Genomic DNA, 19,572 nt, shown 5'->3' with positions numbered 1-19,572 from the left:
AGTATCAGATTAAGGAAAACTGATTTGATATGATTATCTAAAAATGCATTGTTCACCTAGAAATGAAATATAACTACTGATAATTTAAAAGTTTGAAAAGAAATGAGCATCGTCCAAACTAGGATTTAGCTCATGATGCATCTTTGCTTTCCAGGCATCAGAGGTGTTGGTTATCCCCATCAAGGTCCCCCCTTGGGAGGTAAGAATCCTGGCTTGGATATTTCTTCTTCGTTTTATGACTCTTCTTCCCAGCTGAAGAAGCACTTCTTTTCTAAAATGTTGGGGAAATAAAAATAAGGGAAGATTAGAAAATACAGAAATCGCATGGAATTTTTTTGCAGAATAATGTATGGTAAATTAGAACAAGGTACAAATTACTAGAAGAACCATCTCACACTAATAAATCCATCTGAATTAAAACAAATGTAAAATTGATTGTGACAGTTTAACACCTTAGCATTTTCAAAACTTATATTTAACTATAAAAGTAAAATTTCAGATTAGCTGAATGATCTATACAATAAAACTAAACAATCTTAGTCAACAACTCTTATTTTAAGATAGCCCAATCCTCAGATAAGGCAGCAAACCACATATAGTCTTGTGTTCCATATATAGTTTAAACTGAAGTTGACTTTGGACCAGCTAGATGATTCTACATTTTTTTCCCTCTTAACATTTTTGTGCAAAACACATCTTGCTCGAAGTATGACTTTTTACAAGCTTAGAGGCCCACCAGGTGATTTAATTGCATTTCTTGGTTAAAAACAACCCTTCTTTTGCCTGTGTTGACTTTCTGGAAACAGTTGGGTGCCTCTTTCATTTTAAGATTCTTAGGGATCAAGTCTTGTAATGATTAGTTTGCTGATTTTTCTTTCCTTTTATGTGAAATCTTAGATTGTTTATTTAATTGATAGCTCTTGTTGGGTCCATTTGAATATTTTGGTTTTCACTCATTAACACTTGGCAGCAGTCAGCCTAATTAGCCCATTATTTCTATTTATTGTGGCAGATTCTTTTTTAAGTGTTTTTCTTATGCAAATCATGTTTCCAGTTTCTTCCTTTGGAGTCTGTCTGTATGAGAGTATATACATGTATATATATACACGACTATAATAACGTGACTGTTATTAGTGTGAATGCTCAGAATGTCATTCTTTAGAATTGCAGATGTTACCAAAAAAAAAAAAAGATGAGCAATGCCAGATTTGCATGTATTATTAATAATAATAAAAAAGGAGATCACTGTTGATTTTAGAAAGAGCCTGCATAATCATACTCCACTTTGTATTAAGGCTACAGCTGTGGATGTGGTCAATAGTATGAAATATCTAGGATAACTAACAATCTGACTTGGTCTCTTCATGTTACCTTTAGTGAAGCATGCAAACCAGTATCTGCATTTCCTGCATCGGATAAGGAGAGCACATCTTTCTCCTTCTCTCCTGGCTACTTTTTATAGAGGCACAATTGAGTGTGTTTTAACAAATATGTCTAGCAAATAGAATAACAGAGTTGGAAGGACCTTGGAGGTCTTCTAGTCCAACCCCCTGCTTAGGTAGGAAACCTTACACCATTTCAGACAAATGGTTATCAATCTCTTCTTAAAAACTTCCAGTGTTGGAGCATTTACAACTTCTGGAGGCCAGTTGTTCCACTGATTAATTATTCTAACTGTCAGGAAATTTCTCCTTAGTTCTAAGTTGCTTCTCTCCTTGATTAGTTTCCACCTGTTGCTTCTTGTCCTGCCCTCAGGTGCTTCAAATTGCATAATTGTTTGGTTTGCTGCCCGCAGTGCCTCAGGTAGAAGGTCCATACTGAGAATGGTAAGGACAGCCAAGAAGATTATAGGAAGCTCACTTCCTATTATTCAGGATACTGCTTATAAGCACTGTGCACTTAGAGCTCGGAGCATTGTTACAGACCCCACACACCCACTTTATGGTCTGTTTCTATTGCTCCCCTCTGGGTGGAGATTTCAAAGGACCTATAGCAGGACTACTAGATTCTGTGACAAATTTTGTTTCTTATGCCATCCATCTTGCAAAATTGCAGGATTCTTTTTTTTTCTCATCAGTATATGTATACATTTGAACTAGACTGATGTTTCTCTGTCATATGTGGGTATATGCATAATAGTTATTTTTTCAGAGCTGAATGTAATGAAATTTCATTTTAACAGCAATGTATGCTGATTAGTGACATTTAAAGTGACAATAAAGTTTTTAGTCTAGTCTAATCTAGTCTAGTCTATCCCATCCTATCCCATCCCATCCCATCCCTATTCTACTCTACTCTAGTTCCTGTTCTGTTTTGTTCTGTTCTACCCTGTCCCTGTCCCTGTCCCTTTCCATTCTAGTCCATTCAAAAAGCTTCATCTGCAGAATATATAGACGTCTGACTTCTCACTCCGTCATCCCACAGGTCTTGGAGCAAGAGGCAAGCCTTCCAAAGCAGGTAACAGGATCTCAGCTTCCCCAGTAGTTTACTTTTGGGACACCTGAAATATATACAAGGTAGTCCTCAACTTGCAACTGCAACTGAGACCAAAATTTCTGTTGCTAAGCAAGATTGTCGAGTGAGTCCCACCCAATATACTGACTTTTTTTGCTATGGTTGTTAAGTGGGTCACTGCAGTTAAATGAATTATGTGGTCATTAAGTGAATCCAGATTCTTCCATTGACTTTGCTTGTCAAAAGCCAGCTGGGAAAGTTGCCAGTGGCAATGACACAATCCCAGGACACTGCAACCATCGTAAATACGGGTTACCAAGTGCCTGAATTTTGATCACGTGACTCTGGGGCTGCTGCAGTGGTCATAAGTGCAAGAACCGATTGTGAGTAATGTTTTTCAATGCTGTTGTAACTTCCAGCGATCACTAAACAAATGGTTGTATGTCGAGAACAACCTGTATGTCAAGCACCAGGGAAAATCAGGTGATTTAGGCAGTTCAAATGAATATAAAGATTTATTGTAAACTTAAGCTCTCTACAGGATTCTGAGCTCCTAATGGTCAAGGGTAATGAGCAAGAATTAAAAAGGCATTCAAGGTGGGCTCAACTTAGATATCTTGTGAGCACGCAGGGACTCATGGCTTATGACATGTTTGGCCCCTCCCTCAGGCTTAGCTTGGTCATCTCCTACACTGTATTACATTCCAACACAAAAAGACTAAGCTAACTTGCATACAGCAGCTCACATATTTATATTGCTCAAATTGATGCTGTTTACTTAAAAGCAAGAGCAAATTTTCATCTTGTTACCGCATATGGGTTCTATACTGGTTAAGCCTATCCAGAATATTCGAGCTATTTTTAGCATTCAGTCTGAAAAACCAGAACCTTCATAGTATTCAGCATGTAAAATTGGGACTCTTTCTTCCCATAATCCTTTGTTCTCTTCTAAGCTCTACAGAAGTAGCATCTCTTGTTTTGTTCATCTCTCTCTCTCTCTCTCTCTCTCTCTCTCTCTCTCTCTCAGCATCATCTTAAACTTCTTTCAAGGGAATGCCAGAAAGGTGGCAGCAAAGTAAGCCTTGTTTTTGCAGGCTCATAAGAACTGGGATTTTTGTCTCAGGCCATCTCCAGAAAAGGCTCTGAACCAAGACTTTGGAGGGATTCTATGGCCCACTTGTAAATCTTGGTCCTGTCCATATTGGTATTGAAAGCCTTAAACCGGCCCGTTTTATTATTTCTTGCAAGACATCCATTTAGTTCTTATTAGACTATCCAGAAGTGCCAGAAAACTTGGTATTTCAGGTTGACATGAGATTTATTATGTCCATAGGACAAAGTCATCCTTTTATCAGCATTCCAAAAAAAACCCTGCCAATGTTTCCTGCCAATTGAAGTTTCTGATTTCCCTTTGCTACTGCACTGCATACTTCCCTCCATGTAGATGCAGTTCCAATGCAAGAATTGAATTGAGTGCAACTGATCAGCCAGTTACGAATCCATCTGGTGGTGATACTGTCTTACCCACATTTTTCTATCTTATCAAGCAGTAGTTGTGATCTACTTTATCAAATGCCTTTATCAAATGAACTCTAGGTGTTCTCTGATTCGTTGTTTGATTATCTTTGATAAGTTACCTAACCAACTTATCCTTGTCACTTGGATCCAAAAATAACACACCACATCTTGTAGCTGTCTTTGGATGTGAGGGAATAGTGGGAGTCTCATCATTATAAGCCATGCAGAGCAAAAGAAGGTAAAACTTCAAACCAATGCTAACGTATGAGAAAATTCTGAATAGGTTAAGTCCAGGTGCAGAACCTGTCTGTATGAATTTATAATCAACCAGAGACTACAGTTGTATAAGTGAGCTGTTCTTCCTAGTTTAGGATTTTCATCTGCTACGTTTGAGCCCTTCATTTCATAACATCCCCTTGCTCTTCTCTAAACCATTTTTTTGCAATCTGACTTTCCACTTTGTTTGTTTGTTTGTTCGTTTATTGGCTGCCCATATTACCACGGGGCAGCTTACAATCTTAAAAAGATAAAACTATACAAAATCTAAAAGACATAAATAAAATACTGTAAAGATCCAATTATTGAGACCCAATAAAAAGATGGGGAGGGAGGGAGTAGGGTGAGAATGGGGGGAGGCGGGATTTGTTAATCTGTTTTCTAATTTTTACTTTTGATGTATCTCTACAAAGATCTTCCCAAAGAAGGATTATTTTTTTCCTTCTGGGTCACTTATCTCCACAGAGATTCGGCATTTCCTTCTCCTTATTTATAAGCATGAATTTTCCAAACATGAACATAATGAATAAGTATATAATGTCTTTAAATGTCACATATTTAAATAGGTGATCATCCATGATCTTGTTTTGATGGAATTTTGAAAGTTTGCAGAAAATAGCAAAAAATGCCCACATGCTGGCTTCACTTAATGACCACACGGTTCACTTAAATACCACATGATTTGCTCACTTAATGACCACAGTGACTCACTATGTGACCGGTGTAAAAATAGTTTTAAAATCAAGTTTTAATAATCGCAACAACTTACAACTAAAATTCTGGACTCAGCTGTGGTCATAAGTCAAGGACTACCTGTATGGTGTCAACAATAGGAAAACCCATAATGCAGTGGTCTTGAGCTTGAAATGCTAATGTATCCATGTTCATTGGATATCTGGTGTCATAAAGACAAGGGAATCCTGGGAAATCATATACTGTATACTAAGCTCTCTAGCATAACAGTATAATACATTGCTGTTGCATTATTCAAGGGATTAAGAAAGGAGCAAAGGATTGCTTTTAGGGATTGGTTCAGCCAGATCTTCACACTGTTACTAGTGCCAGGGAAATGAAGAACAAAGGTGGCAACAAGGCAGGATCAGAGAAGATTATCAAGGGAAGCATTCAGAACATTCTTAGCTTCTGATTACCGTGAGCAAGTTACAAACAGGGCTCATTTCTGAACACAGCTTGATAACCTAGGAATTACCCCACAGGGGGTTTAGCTGCAAAACTGTGGCTACAGAGTCACTGAGAGTTTTCTAAAGGTTTATCTCTCTAAAGGTTTAGGCTCAATTTTCTTTTTTTAAAGCATACCTTTTAGCTATTCTCTGTCCCTCCTTATCTGAACAAGAAAGATATTTTACATATCTTCAGAAGTAATTATTTCCAGTTTTCCATGTCAACCCTGCTGTCTGAGCTTTAAGTAAATGATAAGGAAAAATAGCAGCAGCACTTAAAATTATATACCGCTTCACAGTGGTTTACTGTCCTCTCTAAGTGGTTTATAGTCAGCATATTGCTCCCAACAATCTGGGCCCTCATTTTACTGATCTCAGAAGGATGGAAGGCTGAGTCAATCTTGAGCCGGTGAGTCAGCAGAATTAGCCTGCAATTCTGCATTCTAACCACTGCATTACCACGGTCTTAGGATCTCTCTTTCCTAGAAGAGGAAAAGAATGTCTCTCTCTACCCGTGTCTTGGTTTTTATAGTGTATTTTCTTCAACAGGATATATGGGTGGTGTTGGAGCTGGAAGCTTCCCAAGTAATGGAATGCAGAATGGATATGGCAATGGTAAGAAAGCTACACATGTTGTCACACAGGATTCTGAGATGTAGGTACTATACAAATAGACTCCTTCATAGAGTCACACTAATTATACTCTGTTGTTCGTGGACTTGCATGCAAAAAGTTTAGCACGTGCCAACTTCTAGTCAAGGAACATCTGGTAGGAGGTGGGTCAGAGTGACTACTACTAAGCTAGTGGGGCAATAAATGTGTTATAAAGCAGCTTCTTTGGGCATACTATTATGTGCAGATTGTCCTTTTAGTTTCCTCTTTGTTCCCATTTCTGCCATCTTGTTTTGGGATGCTTGAGACACAGGTAGTCCTTGACTAATGTCCATAATTGGGACCAGAATTTCCATCATAAATCATTGCGATCCTAAGTCAAGTTAGACTCAAATTTACCACCATTTTTAAGTGAATTGCCACAGTCATTGAGTGATTCCAGGCTCATTAAGCAAACACCACAATTGTAAGTGCAAATCCATTCTTCCAAATGGGCGTTTTTTTGCCATAAATCAACACTTCAGGACGCTGCAATCAGTCGTAAATGTGAGTCAAACACCTGAGTTGCAATTATGTGAACATTGAGTTGCGTGACAGTCACAAGTGCAAGGATCAGTCATAAGAGTGAAGATTGGATATTTTTCAGCAGCATTATAACTTTGAATAGTCACTAAACAAGTGGTTGTAAATTAACGATTACCTGTCTACAAGTTTTTCACAAAGCTAATCCAAGTTTTTCACAAAGCAGATAAAAATCACGGCTGCATATCTATTTCATGCAAATTGTTCTCGGTTTTCCCTGGTATCACTAATTCACAAGCATAGACAGCTGCATAAATGAAACAGCCCAAAAACATTTGCACATCACTTGCTGCAATAAATAGGTATGTCCAGAATGTGGAGCTGTTGACCAATGTATTAAAAAAATAAAAGCTGTCTTCTTTATCTGAATTCAGCTGCTTTAAAATACACAATAGATAATTCAAGATTGATGGCTTGAGTTTCTAGCTGGCTAGAAAAATCATATCTCTTCTTTTACTTTTTCAGGCTATGGAGCTGGAGGCAATGGATTCCCTCTCGCTGGAGCTCAGCCAGGTGGAAATGAGGATGGGTGGCATTAATTTCTCACATTTGTTTTTCTCCTTTCCTCCAAATAATTTAGAGAGCCGTTTTAACATAACAACTGATAAGGGAGGGTAGGCTAACCAGATGGCAATCTGCTTAAGCCTTCTGGCCAAGTTGATGACAAAAGCCGTATTTGAACATTGGTTGCTCATGTTCAAATTCAGCAGCTGCTGCAGCTGCACCATATTGGTAGTAATGGAGAAATTCACTTGGGACTGAGATAGTATGAAGGAACCAAAGAGTAAAAAAGAAGTGGGCTACAGAAGTTGTTATGGATCTCTAGCTCCATGTGAGAGCTTATTTGGATTATTATTATGTGCTTCAGCCAAGAAAGTGTGACGGTTAGGGAGCAAGTCATTTGAGCTGGTGAAAGTGTAAGGAACACTAGTTGAAGGTGCAAGGAAATTTAAGTGAGACCCAGACAAATATACCAATTTTCTTCAGTGTAGTTCAAGGTTCATGGCAATAGAAATGTTCTTCTGAGTATGGCTCATGGTTGGAATATCAGGCCCAGTCGCTTATACTGCTATAAGTATAGAACCAAGTAGTATACTAGTTTCCCATATTGTCTTGCAATTGTAGTCCCAACTAAATATTCAGCTAAAAGAGATGGCCTACTGAGCTGCAATGTTTTCTCTTTCCAGTGAGATTTATAATTAGATGGATCAGCATTTTGCAAGAGCAAATGTGTTGATTTCACACATTATGCTAAGCCATGATTCCTTTCAATCATGTTTTTTTGAACAAGCCACACTGGGCTGAACCATAAACCACTGATTCCAACTGTCTGTGGCTTTTACCTCAGACTAAGCAATTAACTATGATCCACATAGTGGAGTAAAATCTACAGGGACTCGTTTGTTGTTACTCTCACAACTAACATTCTCACTTTCTCCTACTGTTTACAACTGTGGATTTGGGGAGTGAATACTTTCTCCAGTTTAAAGAAAATAGATTTTAGGAAATATGCAGATTTGTAAGAAATTAATCACAATCGATCTTGAATAATTGAATCAGTGCTGAGATGCAGTAGCTAACCATGTTTTAGCCTCACTTTTGTGCAAATTCAGCCCATGTGGTTTGTTTAAGGTCATGGTGATGCAGTGGTTAAAATGCAGTACTGCAGGCTAATTCTGTTCACTGCTGACTGCTAGCAGTTTGGCAGTTCGAGTCTCGCCGGCTCAAGGTTGACTCAGCCTTCCATCCTTCCAAGGTCGGTAAAATGAGGATTCAGATTGTTGTGGGCAATATGCTGACTCTGTAAACCGCTTAAGAGGGCTGTAAAGCACTGTGAAGCAGTATAGAAGTGTAAGTGCTATTGCTATTAAATTCCAGGATGTTATGCAAACCTCAAAAAACATAGTTATTATGTTGGCTTAAATGTGTCATGTGAACACAATCTTTAGGCTTGTTTCATTCACAGGTGCCCAGATTCCATATGGCGGTCAGCTAGGCGGTCCAGCTGCTCCTGCTGCTGCCTCCACCAAGTATGGAGGTAAGTCTCCAGGCTATGACAAATGAACAGCAATATTCCTCCGCCACTCACTGGCAACCCAACAAATCTTTGTGCAGCTTGAAGTTAGCCAAGTGAACTTTGCCAAGTGATTAGCAAGCTCTGAGTACCAAAGATATGACCTCAAAATGGCTTGAGCAGAACTACATTGACCGTTGTTCTGGTTTTGTGAAGCCTTCTATTATGGCTTCCTCCAAAAACAATCATATCCTTTGACGAAGGCAAAGAGAATTTTTTGTGGAAGAACCATACATCTCCTCAAGATTCTTTCTTAAGGTACTGGACAGAAAGTCACTGCAGATGATGGAACTTCTATTAGAAAAGTACCACATTGGGGAAAGCTGTCTTGGAACTTCAGATCCTTGGAGAGAGGGAATGCCTGTTCCATCTAATTGGAATTAAAGGTGTAGTCGTGTGAGGGAAGGGATTGTCTCTGTTCCAGTTAATCTTCTGACTGCCATCTCTGTTACAGGGGCTGGGCAACTTCCATTCAGAGGACAACCACAGCAACCAGTAGCTGCCGGCCTGGGAGATTATGGTGCTGGCAGATATGGTGTGTGTAAAGCAAAATCAATTGTAGTGGGATTATTAATACACTATACAAGAATAGAAAAATAACATAGATTTAAATCTAACACTAACTAACTCAAGGTTTAGTCTTTTTAAAGATCCCAATTTTTAAGACTTGCTAGAAAGGTGTTCTGCCTGTAAACAGATTAAAACATTTGTAGGCAAAGAGATTTCTTCCCCACTAGGTAACGCTTTTAAGAACTGAAATGATTATCCATATCCATATATGACATATCCAAATATGTCATATATGCGAGTAGAGTTATACTTTATCATCAGTATGGGGAAGAAGTCCAACACATAAGGGTGAAACGATTATACCAATTGAATTCCTCTTCTGGTCAAAGAAAACAACAATAGAGTGGCATTGCATTAAAGAGTTGCCTTCTTGGAAAGCTGAACTGAAGTTCAGGAGTAGATTGCCTGGTGCAGAACATTCATTTCTTTGTAAGCCACATCTCTTGCACTGAATATTTCCTTCTAGGAGGCCCCAGCCAGCTGCCATATGGTGCTCAACCTGCTGGTCTTGGAGTAGAAGGTAAAGCAGGACCATTTGGTAAGACTATTTCTTCTTGGTTTTTTTTTATTGTTTTCCAGAGTTCTAAATTATCTTTGATGGATCTCCTTCCCCTTGCTATACATTTTGTTTCAGAGGTCTGAATCAACTTACGGTTTAATGCTTTCAATATGGCATGGTGGGACATAGCAACTTCCTTTTCTATACCAGTAAAATTAGTTAGTACAAGAGTGATCAGGGCCACATGTCACTCACATCCCAGCGTTTCCCCCCACAATAACTTCATTTGTCTTTTTTTCTACTTTCCAGAATTAAATAAAGGAATGGAACAGTAGGTTTTAGGAGGCAAACTGCTCCTTAAGTTCCTCAAAAACATATGAAATGAGTCTCCAGATGACAATCTGAATCCCCCTTAAATAGGATTAATTTGGCCCTCAGGGGCTCCTTTTCTCACCTGCTGCATTAAAAAACAAGAAAAAAATAGCATATGGTTTCTTGTAATGTCCCCAAAAGTTGAGAAACTGTGTTAAACCCCACTTCTCCTTCCTTCCAGGATTAGACTATATCAGTGATGGCTAACCTTTTTGCCATGGCGTGCCAGGAGAGGGGGGGGCAGGGGAGGGTCGCATGCGCACGTGCCCACGCGCATGTGTGTGCAACCCCCTCCCCCCCCCTCCTGGCACATGATGGCCTGGTAGCCCGTTTTTCTTTCTTACCTGGTTTCAGATCCTCTCTGTGTATGTGGGAAGGGCGAAACAGCCTTTCCCACTCCCTTGGAGGCCCTACGGAGGCTGAAAAAGCCCATTTGCCAACTCCCGGTGGGACAGGAAGTGACATTTTTTGCTGTCCCGAGCCTCCAGAACCTCTGTAGGAGTCTGTAGGAGCCTCTCTAGGAGTCTCTGGAGGCTGGGGACAGGAAAAAACATCACTTCCTGTCCCACCGGGAGTGGGGAAATGGGCCCTTTGAGCCTCCATAGGGCCTCCAAGGAAGTGGGAAAGGCTGTTTTCGCCATTCCCAGATACACAGAGAGGATCTGGAGCCAGGTAAGAAAAAAAAAACGGGCCTCCCCCCCCCCCCAGGCCCTCCAGAGGCAGGAAACAGCCTGTTTCCCTACTTCTGGTGGGCCCAGAAGGCCCGAAAATCAGCTGACCGGTGCGCGCATGTGCCCCAGAGCTGAGCTGGCGTGCCCACTAATATGGCTCCGTGTGCCACCTGTGACTCGCGTGCCATAGGTTCGCCATCACGGGACTATATGATTACTCCTTGCCAATATGGGCTTTGGAAGAAGGAAGCTCCTCTTCCTTCTTAGAAAGATAATGCTGCAAGCCAAGCCTGCTAGGTTGCAAGGAACCTTTGTAGATCTGACACCAACCTCAAAATCCCTAGATTACATCTGGAGAGCCCTGTGTAATATGAAAATTTCTTGTATCTATGAAATTAAAAATTCACTTTCCTGCTTTTTGGTCTCTTTCACCCAGGTGGGCCACAAGTAGGATATGAATCCCAGCCTTCCCAGGCAATAGGGTTGGATGGTAAGAAATTGAATCTTCTACAAGTTAGGATGGAAATAGGAATGTTGCAATAGTTTATTGTGAAAAGACAAAAGTATTCATTATTCATGTCTTCTTGAGAATCTCAAAGTGTGAGTGACCAAGTTAGAAAACACTTAGCATATGATTGACATAATAAAGGAGCTCCAATTTTACTCCTGCATCTTTCTCTTTCTTTTCTTTCATGTCCCAGGGCAACATTCTCAAATTTCTGAGGAGCTGTTAGGCTAGCCTGTTGAAACAAGCCCAGAAAGAGAGATTATTCTGCTTTAAATGAATGATGTATTGTAGTAAGATATGGTTCAATTATGTTTTCTTGAATAAACTGCAATCATCTAAATTTACACACCACACTGCTATAAATCTTGATTTGCAAACCAAAGTGGTTGAGTATATTAAGCCAGGGGGAATCCCTAGCTGACAGAATGTAACTTCAGGCTGCAGATGTGCAACTTTTGACATCCCCTTTGTTAAAATACAATTTAAATAGCGAAATGGTTAAACTTAATGTGCCCATTTTCTTTCAAAAAAAATAAACTCTCCCACCCAAAAGAACTGCAAATCGTTATTTCCCCCATTCCACTCCAATGCAGATCCTGAAAATCAGAAATAAACACACACAAATGACTGTGTCTACATAAAGCTTCCACTCTGCACACAATTGTCATATTTTTAGATGACTAGTTGCTGTTGACAGAACAACTGGACCATTCAGACAGGACAGTCTGTTCAGTGCTCCTTAAGTGTTGTATTAGATATGGAAATATACTGTATTGCCTAAGTTGGATACAGTTGAAGAATAGTTCTCAGATTGCCAGCAGAGTATCCCAGGACACTGAAATATACTTTCATTAGTTTTCAGTGATACTATTTTAGATGGAAAACATAAGTTCTGTATAGATGATTGAAGGTCATTATTGGTAAACTGTGGTCAACAATTCTTCCTAGATTCCCATTCCAACGATCAAAATTTACAGGAGGGGAACATAGTGACAGGGCATTTGATGTGATTTTCTATTTTGCACGTTTTTCCCTTTCTATTTTTCCATCCTTTGCAGGAAACGGAAACGGACTAGGATATTTGAACAGTAGAGATCTTCAAGCTAATGGACTGGGGGCAGGTAAGGTTAAGTGTGAGCCTTCACTCCACCCCCAGAAAAGACTCTTAAATCTTTATCCTGCTGCTAGTTATGTAATTAGCATTAGAGTGTTCTGACAGTCCTAATCTTAATCTTCTCCCTTTGTCACATGATACTAGCTTTATCTCACCGTAGCCCATGATTTAAGCAGTCTTATGTTGATTTTAACACTAACTCTGCTAAAGCCAACACAGAACCATGATGGGAAATGGTCGTTTTCTGTACTACCCATCCCCTTTTAGATGGGTGTATTTATTTGACCAGCTTTGATCAATGGATCCTGGAAAAGTCCCTGTATTTTAGGTGGGATGCTTTTAGCTGTTCATCAGCCAGTCAGCAAATATCCTCACTACTATCAGTATCAATAAGGACATTTCAGTAGCCAATCAGAGTTGTAATAAGAACCAAAATAGCACATCTCATCAGGACATTATTATAAAAAGAGCATTGGTTGAGCTAAGTTAAGGAGCCGTGGTGGCACAGTAATTAGAATGCAGCAGGCTAATTCTGCAGATTGCTGGCTGCCTGCAGTTTGGCAGTTCAGTCCTGACTGGCTCAAGGTTGACTCAGCCTTCCATCCTTCTGAGGTGGGTAAAATGAGGACCAAATTGTTGGGGGCAATATGCTGACTCTGTAAACCACTTAGAGAGGGCTGGAAAGCACTATGAAGCAGTATATAAGTGCTATTGCTATCACCAGGGAGGAAAGGCTCATAGTACCATCAAAGATTATCTTGCCTTTTCGTTGTGCTTAAATTTTGCCTCTTCTTTTATCTGGCAGCTGCATATGGTCCCCTTGCTGCAGGGCAAGCCCCAGGAGCATACGGCAGTCTGCTAGGCCCTGGACAGCCACTAGGAGGATATCGTAAGTGGCATTACAGTTCTGTTTTCCCATCTTTTTTACTCGTTTGCTAATATCCTAAAACTGGTTGGCCTAAAATAAAGAACTTCCAGAGTTTTGGAATGAGAAATTATTTTTCAAACTATGTGTCTGGGTAATTCTGGAGTCTTCCAATATAAGATCCTTAAGAATTGTATTCTTCAACAATTTTATATCTAACTGCTTGAAGTGAAAATAATCACCAACCAATTTAATAAGATGAATTCATAATAATCAATAAGATGGTATTAAACAAAGCATTGTTCTTTAAAAAATTTAGTGTAATAACAAAGGAAGCTTTATGGTCATCAGTTTGGAGAAAGCAAGTTGTCATTTAAATAGAAGCATACTATGTATTTACTCAGTGGTACTTCCTAATCTAAGGACTGTTGTTGAGAAGGCTTCTTTTATATAGTACCTTCAGCATTTTGGACTTCTTTTACTGCTTTCCTGAGTTCATGGTCTAGTTTAAGGCATCAGCTAGAGACCAGGAGACTTGAGTTTTAATCTGGTTTGAGGCATGAAAGCCAGATGGGTGACTTTGGGCCAGTCACTCTCTCTTAGTCCAATTCACTTCACAGGATTATGGCTGTAGGAAAAAGTAGGAAGGAGTATTGTGTACAGTATGTTCACCTCTCTGAGTTACTTCTAAAGTAATAAAGATGGAATAATTAAACCCTACAGATTTAGGCATAATAAATAAGTCCCTCTATCCATCAGCACTCTACAACCAACTATATAGCCAGTGAAACAGTGAAAATCAGTGCATCATGTTCTTATCTACTGCCGCCACCTCTTAAAAATGTAGGAACATAACTCAGAAATAATCAATTTACAAACACTTTCAAGTACAGCCCAAATAGAACACTTAATGATTAGCTAATTTGGGTGTCGCTGAAGCATGAGTGATAGGACCCCGATCTGATGGTAGACAAGCTACCATTAAAAGCACTTCAAACTTCTGTAACTGGGAAAGATTTGAAAATGTACTTGGCATGTCATTGGGATATCTATACAGCTTGTGTACTCCTGAATATGGGCCAGACATCTCTGTAGACCTCCTGGGCTTTTTTGGAAGGCAAATCCAGAAAGAACAGCTTTCTAAAAAAAGGTCCTCTTCCCCAAAGGTTTTCCTACTACTATGCTGCCTTCTGAAGATGATATTATTCCACCTTACAAGCAGTTTTAGATAGTTTTAATTGCTATATGTATTCTTTTTTTCCCCTTTCAGATATCATTTTTAACTGAACAAAAATATGATTTCAAGAATCACAGTGACTTAGCCCTACCCTTAGCACAGCAAAGCAACCATCTTAAACTCAGAATAGAATAGAATGCAGTGATTAACAACTATAGCGAGATTGGTTGTAAAATGGAGCAAAACACACTTAAAAACTGTCTTGCTTAGCAATGGACATTTTGGGCTCAATTGTGGTCATAAGTCAAGGACTACCTGTATAACAGGATATCAAGGGCATTTCTAAATAGCACTGTTTCCATTCTGCATTCCCACCAAATTGCTTTGAATCCGGCTGTGCAAATTGCCTTCATAAATTCAGACTTTGGAATGCATGAGCCAATCAGGGTCCTGCCCCAATTTACTATGGGTCCTAGAACTCCCTACATCATTTCTATTGCACTAAAAACCATATTGTTATGGTGAGAAAATAGCACACCGTTCCCCAACCATTTGTCTCTATGGGTGCACATTGGTACAGATATATCTGTTGGGAAGGGAAATAATGCTTTCTGTTAGGCAGCATGAGCATGAAGTTTATCTATGGGATAGAGAAAGACCAGCCTGGAGCAACAAAATCTCTTCGTCATTCCACACAAAAGAGAAAGAAAAAAAAATGCCAGTATAGACTCACATTCCCATTCAATGCTTCCAGGACATGTTTATGCTATGATTGGATAGACATTGGGAAAGTATGATTAAATTATCTGGATTCATCTTTTGGAGTGCTGCTGTTTGAACACAGATATGAAACAGTTCACATTAAAGTTTGCTAAATAATAAACTTATTGCTTAGACTTACATAAAGAAATATTGTCAATCAAGAATATGATGCTAACTCGTTATTTTTTTTCTTTGGGTTTAGGCGGAAAGGAATCAAAGTACGGAATGAATGGATATATGGGAAATGGCTATAGAAGTAAGATTTAAGAAGATAAAATTCATATATCTCCTGTTATGTTGATTTTTTGTTCACCCTCATACCCACCATCACCCATGCATTCTGTCCTCATTTCCAGGCATATAGGTAAAATTAAAAGTTCCGCACAATCATCAATCATTAAAACTTTGCTAGGTTCCCAAGTCATAATGTGGTTTGTTTGTTTATCTTGTGGGTGAACCCAGTTGTTGTGATTTGCAAAACATGTGTGAAGCTAGCTTGTGATCAACAAATCATGGTTGAAACAAACCATAACCGGTATATTATGTTAAACCAGTTACTGTCTTTCTTGAAAGGCTCGGGGATTTCAGCTTAGGTGAGAAGTATTAGGGATTGCTAATAGAAATCAGTTATAAATTTCAGCATCATTTGAAGAAAATAATGACAAATATATTATTGCTTGTTTAAAACAATACTATATTTGTGCTTTTGACTATTTTGGTTTGTTTAAAAAAAACTGTACTGGGTTATGGGAATATATGCACGGAAGGTGAATAATTTTGAATGTTGGGAAAGCGGCTTCCTAGCTAATAATGTGGGGAATAGGACAGACATTTCCAAAATCATCTGATGCTGTCCCGCAATCAGTCTCTGTAAAAAAATATTTTCCAATGCTGGAAAATAAAATAATGGCTGCCTTTGTCTTCACTTTTTCCTAGGTCGCTGCTCTTCTGGAAAATGCTGAAAGACAATACTTCTCTGCAGAACTTCCTACAGCAAGATCTGACATCTAGGCAATCTCTGGTGCTAAGTTTAAAGACCAACAACTGCATTCCCAATATAAATGGCTGTGTCTTTTTCCTTCTGTATGTTTTATTTTGTCATTAGAAATGTTTCATTTTTTTTTTAAAAAAAAAAGAGTGAAAAACATTGCATGTTAGTTTTTAAAGCTTTGGTGAACAATATTTTCCGAGGACTAATAGTATGTTTGCGACCATATTACACAAAGTTTGAGAAGCTAGAAACTGCTCCCCACCCCCCAAGACATACCCTGTGAATTCCAGATTAGGAAGCAGTCTAGAGATGTTTTTCATCTAATTATGTGTCTGGATTCCCAGACACCAATCAATGTCTTTTTACATAAGAATAAATCCACCATTCTCAATGTCTTGCATACTTGTGGTGTCCTTGTTCACAAAAACAAACTTTGTATATTTGTGTATGATATTTTTCAAAAATCCCATTGAATATCTTCCTTTGCTGCGGTTTCTATAAACTAAGTATATTATGCAGCATTTTGATCCTTTTCTCATGCTAAAATTGATACTATGGAATTTAGAAATTGATTTAAAATATGTTGAAAATATGAATGAATGTTGGCATCTTCAGATCAATTATTGGATGATAAATCATTATTTCTTACACTAAGGATAAATATTATTTGCTTACATTAAAGGATTAGAAAAGATGATTAAATCTTATGAGATCAATAAGCCCATAATTACTTTATACATACTGTTTATTAATTAATCATTTTGATATGCACATTTTAAAAAGGAATTGGAGACCCCTATTTTATCTAGTAGAAAAATAGGGACCACCTTTGGTGGGAAGGTAACAGCGTTCCATGTGCCTTCGGCGTTGAGTCATGCAGGCTGCATGACCATGGAGACGTCTTCGGACAACGCTGGTTCTTCAGCTTTGAAATGGAGATGAGCACCGCCCCCTAGAGTCAGGAACGACTAGCATATATGTGCGAGGGGAATCTTTACCTTTTTATTTTATCTAAACAATAGGAAATTGTCTTAACCTTTGTATCAAAAATGTCAATACGGTCAATCTAATTTACAAAATATTTACAGAAACATTTTATACTTATTTACCCCACTGCATTTCTAGAGAAAATGAATAGATAATAAGTAATTTCATCATGGTAGAGATGAAATGCTTCATTAAAACAGGTTTTTCCAATGTTCTAAAATTTTTATAGCCTAGGAATAAGTCATTATACATGAATTTGTGTCTGAGACAGAATTTAATACCTTCATACAATTATATTCTTTTGATCAATATACCTATTATATGGCAATAGATGACTGGACAACATAGCCTTTCTTATTGCTGAGACATCATTCAACATTGGAAAGATACATTTAAATATACATTTATACACACACACATACACACACACACACTTATATTGTTATATATCAACTCAGTTTACTACTAGGCAGTCACCACACACACAAAAAACATTTTGCAGACAATGGACAATTAACATAACAACTAAGATAATTCTGCAAAAGAACAAAAATACAATTTGATTGTATTTTTGTAATATGGGTAGTATAGTAAATATTTCCAGCTATGCTAGTCCACTAGGTCTAAGTTGCAAACTTTTAATATTTTTCAAAAGTTTTAAAGCAGTGGTCCCCAACCCCCGGTCCGCGGACCGGTGCCGGGCCGTGGAGTACCTGGCACCGGGCCGCGCAGCGGCCGGGGGACATGAACGCTGCAGCGCAAAGGCTCCTGGGCCGTGCGCAAAAGCTCCTGGGCCGTGCGCAATGGGCCGTGCGCAAAAGCTCCTGGGCCGTGCCCCCACCCCTGCGTGCGCTCAGCGGGCCGCGGCGATAAAAAGGTTGGGGACCACTGTTTTAAAGGACTTTTTGCACAGTGCTTTATGATATCAAACATCGGTTGAGTAAGTTGGAGGATATTGTAAAATACTTTGATTGTTCTAAAATATCATTTCAGATTTTCTTTCTGAATCATTGATATAAGACAGAATCTTACTAGTTTAACTTCCAAAATAAATATTCAGATCATAGTACAAAATCAAGCGATTTCTGAAAAACAAAAAATAGATGACAAAAAAGCATATCTTAATTGCCTAATCTGGGACAAATGGTGTTTACATTATATCATACGGTGGTATTATTATTATTATTATTATTATTATTATTATTATTATTATTATTATTATTATTATTATATTTATTTATAACTCAAAGGGCCTTATATAATGTTCCTGCCTAGTTTCCAAGCAAAAAACCTGTGAAGTGGATTGGTATGAGACAGAGAGTGACTAACCCAAAATCACCCAGCTAGATTTCAGGCTGAAGAGAGAATTTGAGCTCACTATTTCTAATCCAGCACCTTAACTAATACACTGAAGTAGCTCTTTCAAACTTCACATAATTTGTAAACTATGTTAAAATTTAGTGTTTATATCCTATACTCTAAAATTTTTTATCAGATGCTTTTTTTTCCTTCCGTTCAACCGTTCTCAAAGATTACTTGGACAAATCTCTTTAATTTTCTTGGCAAGGTTTTTCAGAAATGGTTTGCCATTGCCTCCTTCCTATGGCTGAAGACAAAAATAACTGGCCCAAATCAACCAGCTGGCTATGTGCTTAAGACATCTCCAGGTTTCTACCCTAATGCCATAACCACTATATCAAACTGGCCCTCAAGCTGGCATCTCCTGGTACCACAATGTCAATAAATTGTACATTTTAGTTTTCGACAACTGTAATATCTGGCATGTTGGGAACCATCAAGAAAGAAACAGAAGGTTTAATAATCGCTGCTCAAGAACAAACACTATAAACTAATGCCATGAAAGCAAAGATACAAAAATCCATATTACAAAAATAATTTTAATTAGCAATTTTATGATGTTTGTGTGTCTATATTTTTCTTGACTGTACACCGCCTTGAGTACTACGGGAGAAAGGCGGTATAGAAATATAATAAATAAATAAATAATAAAATAAATACCTAGGACGCTGGCAGCAACCAGTATCAACTATTAGCACCAGTCAATGGTATTTGTGATGCATTTTTGAATGTTCAGTTGACTGAGTTTCATGTTTAATGAATAAAGTAAATAAAATAATAATAATAATAATAATAATAATAATAATAATAATAATAATAATAATAATAATAATAATAATAATAATAACCGTCTTTTAAGAAAATGGGGGAGACAAACGAAACAAGGGACAGGCGAATCTGAGGACCACAGCAGGTGCCATTATAAGAGGGGATTCGGTTGCCAAACGCGCGGACAAACGAGTCTCTGGTGGTTTTTTTTTGTTTGTTTGTTTGTTTTCGT

At 38.3% G+C, this 19,572-nt stretch overlaps 1 protein-coding gene across 3 annotated transcripts in view; it reads left to right on the top strand.

Annotated features, from left to right (window-relative positions):
* The window catches only part of GREP1 (glycine rich extracellular protein 1), a 29,080-nt gene extending 12,463 nt beyond the window's left edge, over positions 1-16,617 (top strand). For all 3 annotated transcript variants that reach the window (XM_034423422.3, XM_034423423.3, XM_034423424.3), the window contains 12 exons: positions 155-199; positions 2,425-2,457; positions 5,979-6,044; positions 7,089-7,136; positions 8,590-8,661; positions 9,152-9,232; positions 9,734-9,805; positions 11,246-11,299; positions 12,376-12,438; positions 13,237-13,320; positions 15,438-15,491; positions 16,172-16,617. In XM_034423422.3, coding sequence (XP_034279313.2) covers positions 155-199; positions 2,425-2,457; positions 5,979-6,044; positions 7,089-7,136; positions 8,590-8,661; positions 9,152-9,232; positions 9,734-9,805; positions 11,246-11,299; positions 12,376-12,438; positions 13,237-13,320; positions 15,438-15,491; positions 16,172-16,197 — 698 coding nt within the window. In that variant the 3' untranslated portion in view covers positions 16,198-16,617. The remainder of the gene's footprint in view (positions 1-154; positions 200-2,424; positions 2,458-5,978; positions 6,045-7,088; positions 7,137-8,589; positions 8,662-9,151; positions 9,233-9,733; positions 9,806-11,245; positions 11,300-12,375; positions 12,439-13,236; positions 13,321-15,437; positions 15,492-16,171) is intronic.
* Positions 16,618-19,572: the final 2,955 nt, after the last annotated feature.

This window comes from Pantherophis guttatus, chromosome 4, assembly GCF_059756535.1.
Source record: "Pantherophis guttatus breed Tessera chromosome 4, ASM5975653v1, whole genome shotgun sequence".
Taxonomy (NCBI): Eukaryota; Metazoa; Chordata; class Lepidosauria; order Squamata; family Colubridae; genus Pantherophis; species Pantherophis guttatus.
Note: the sequence above shows the minus strand (reverse complement) of the source record. Positions and strands in the feature narration are given on the sequence as shown.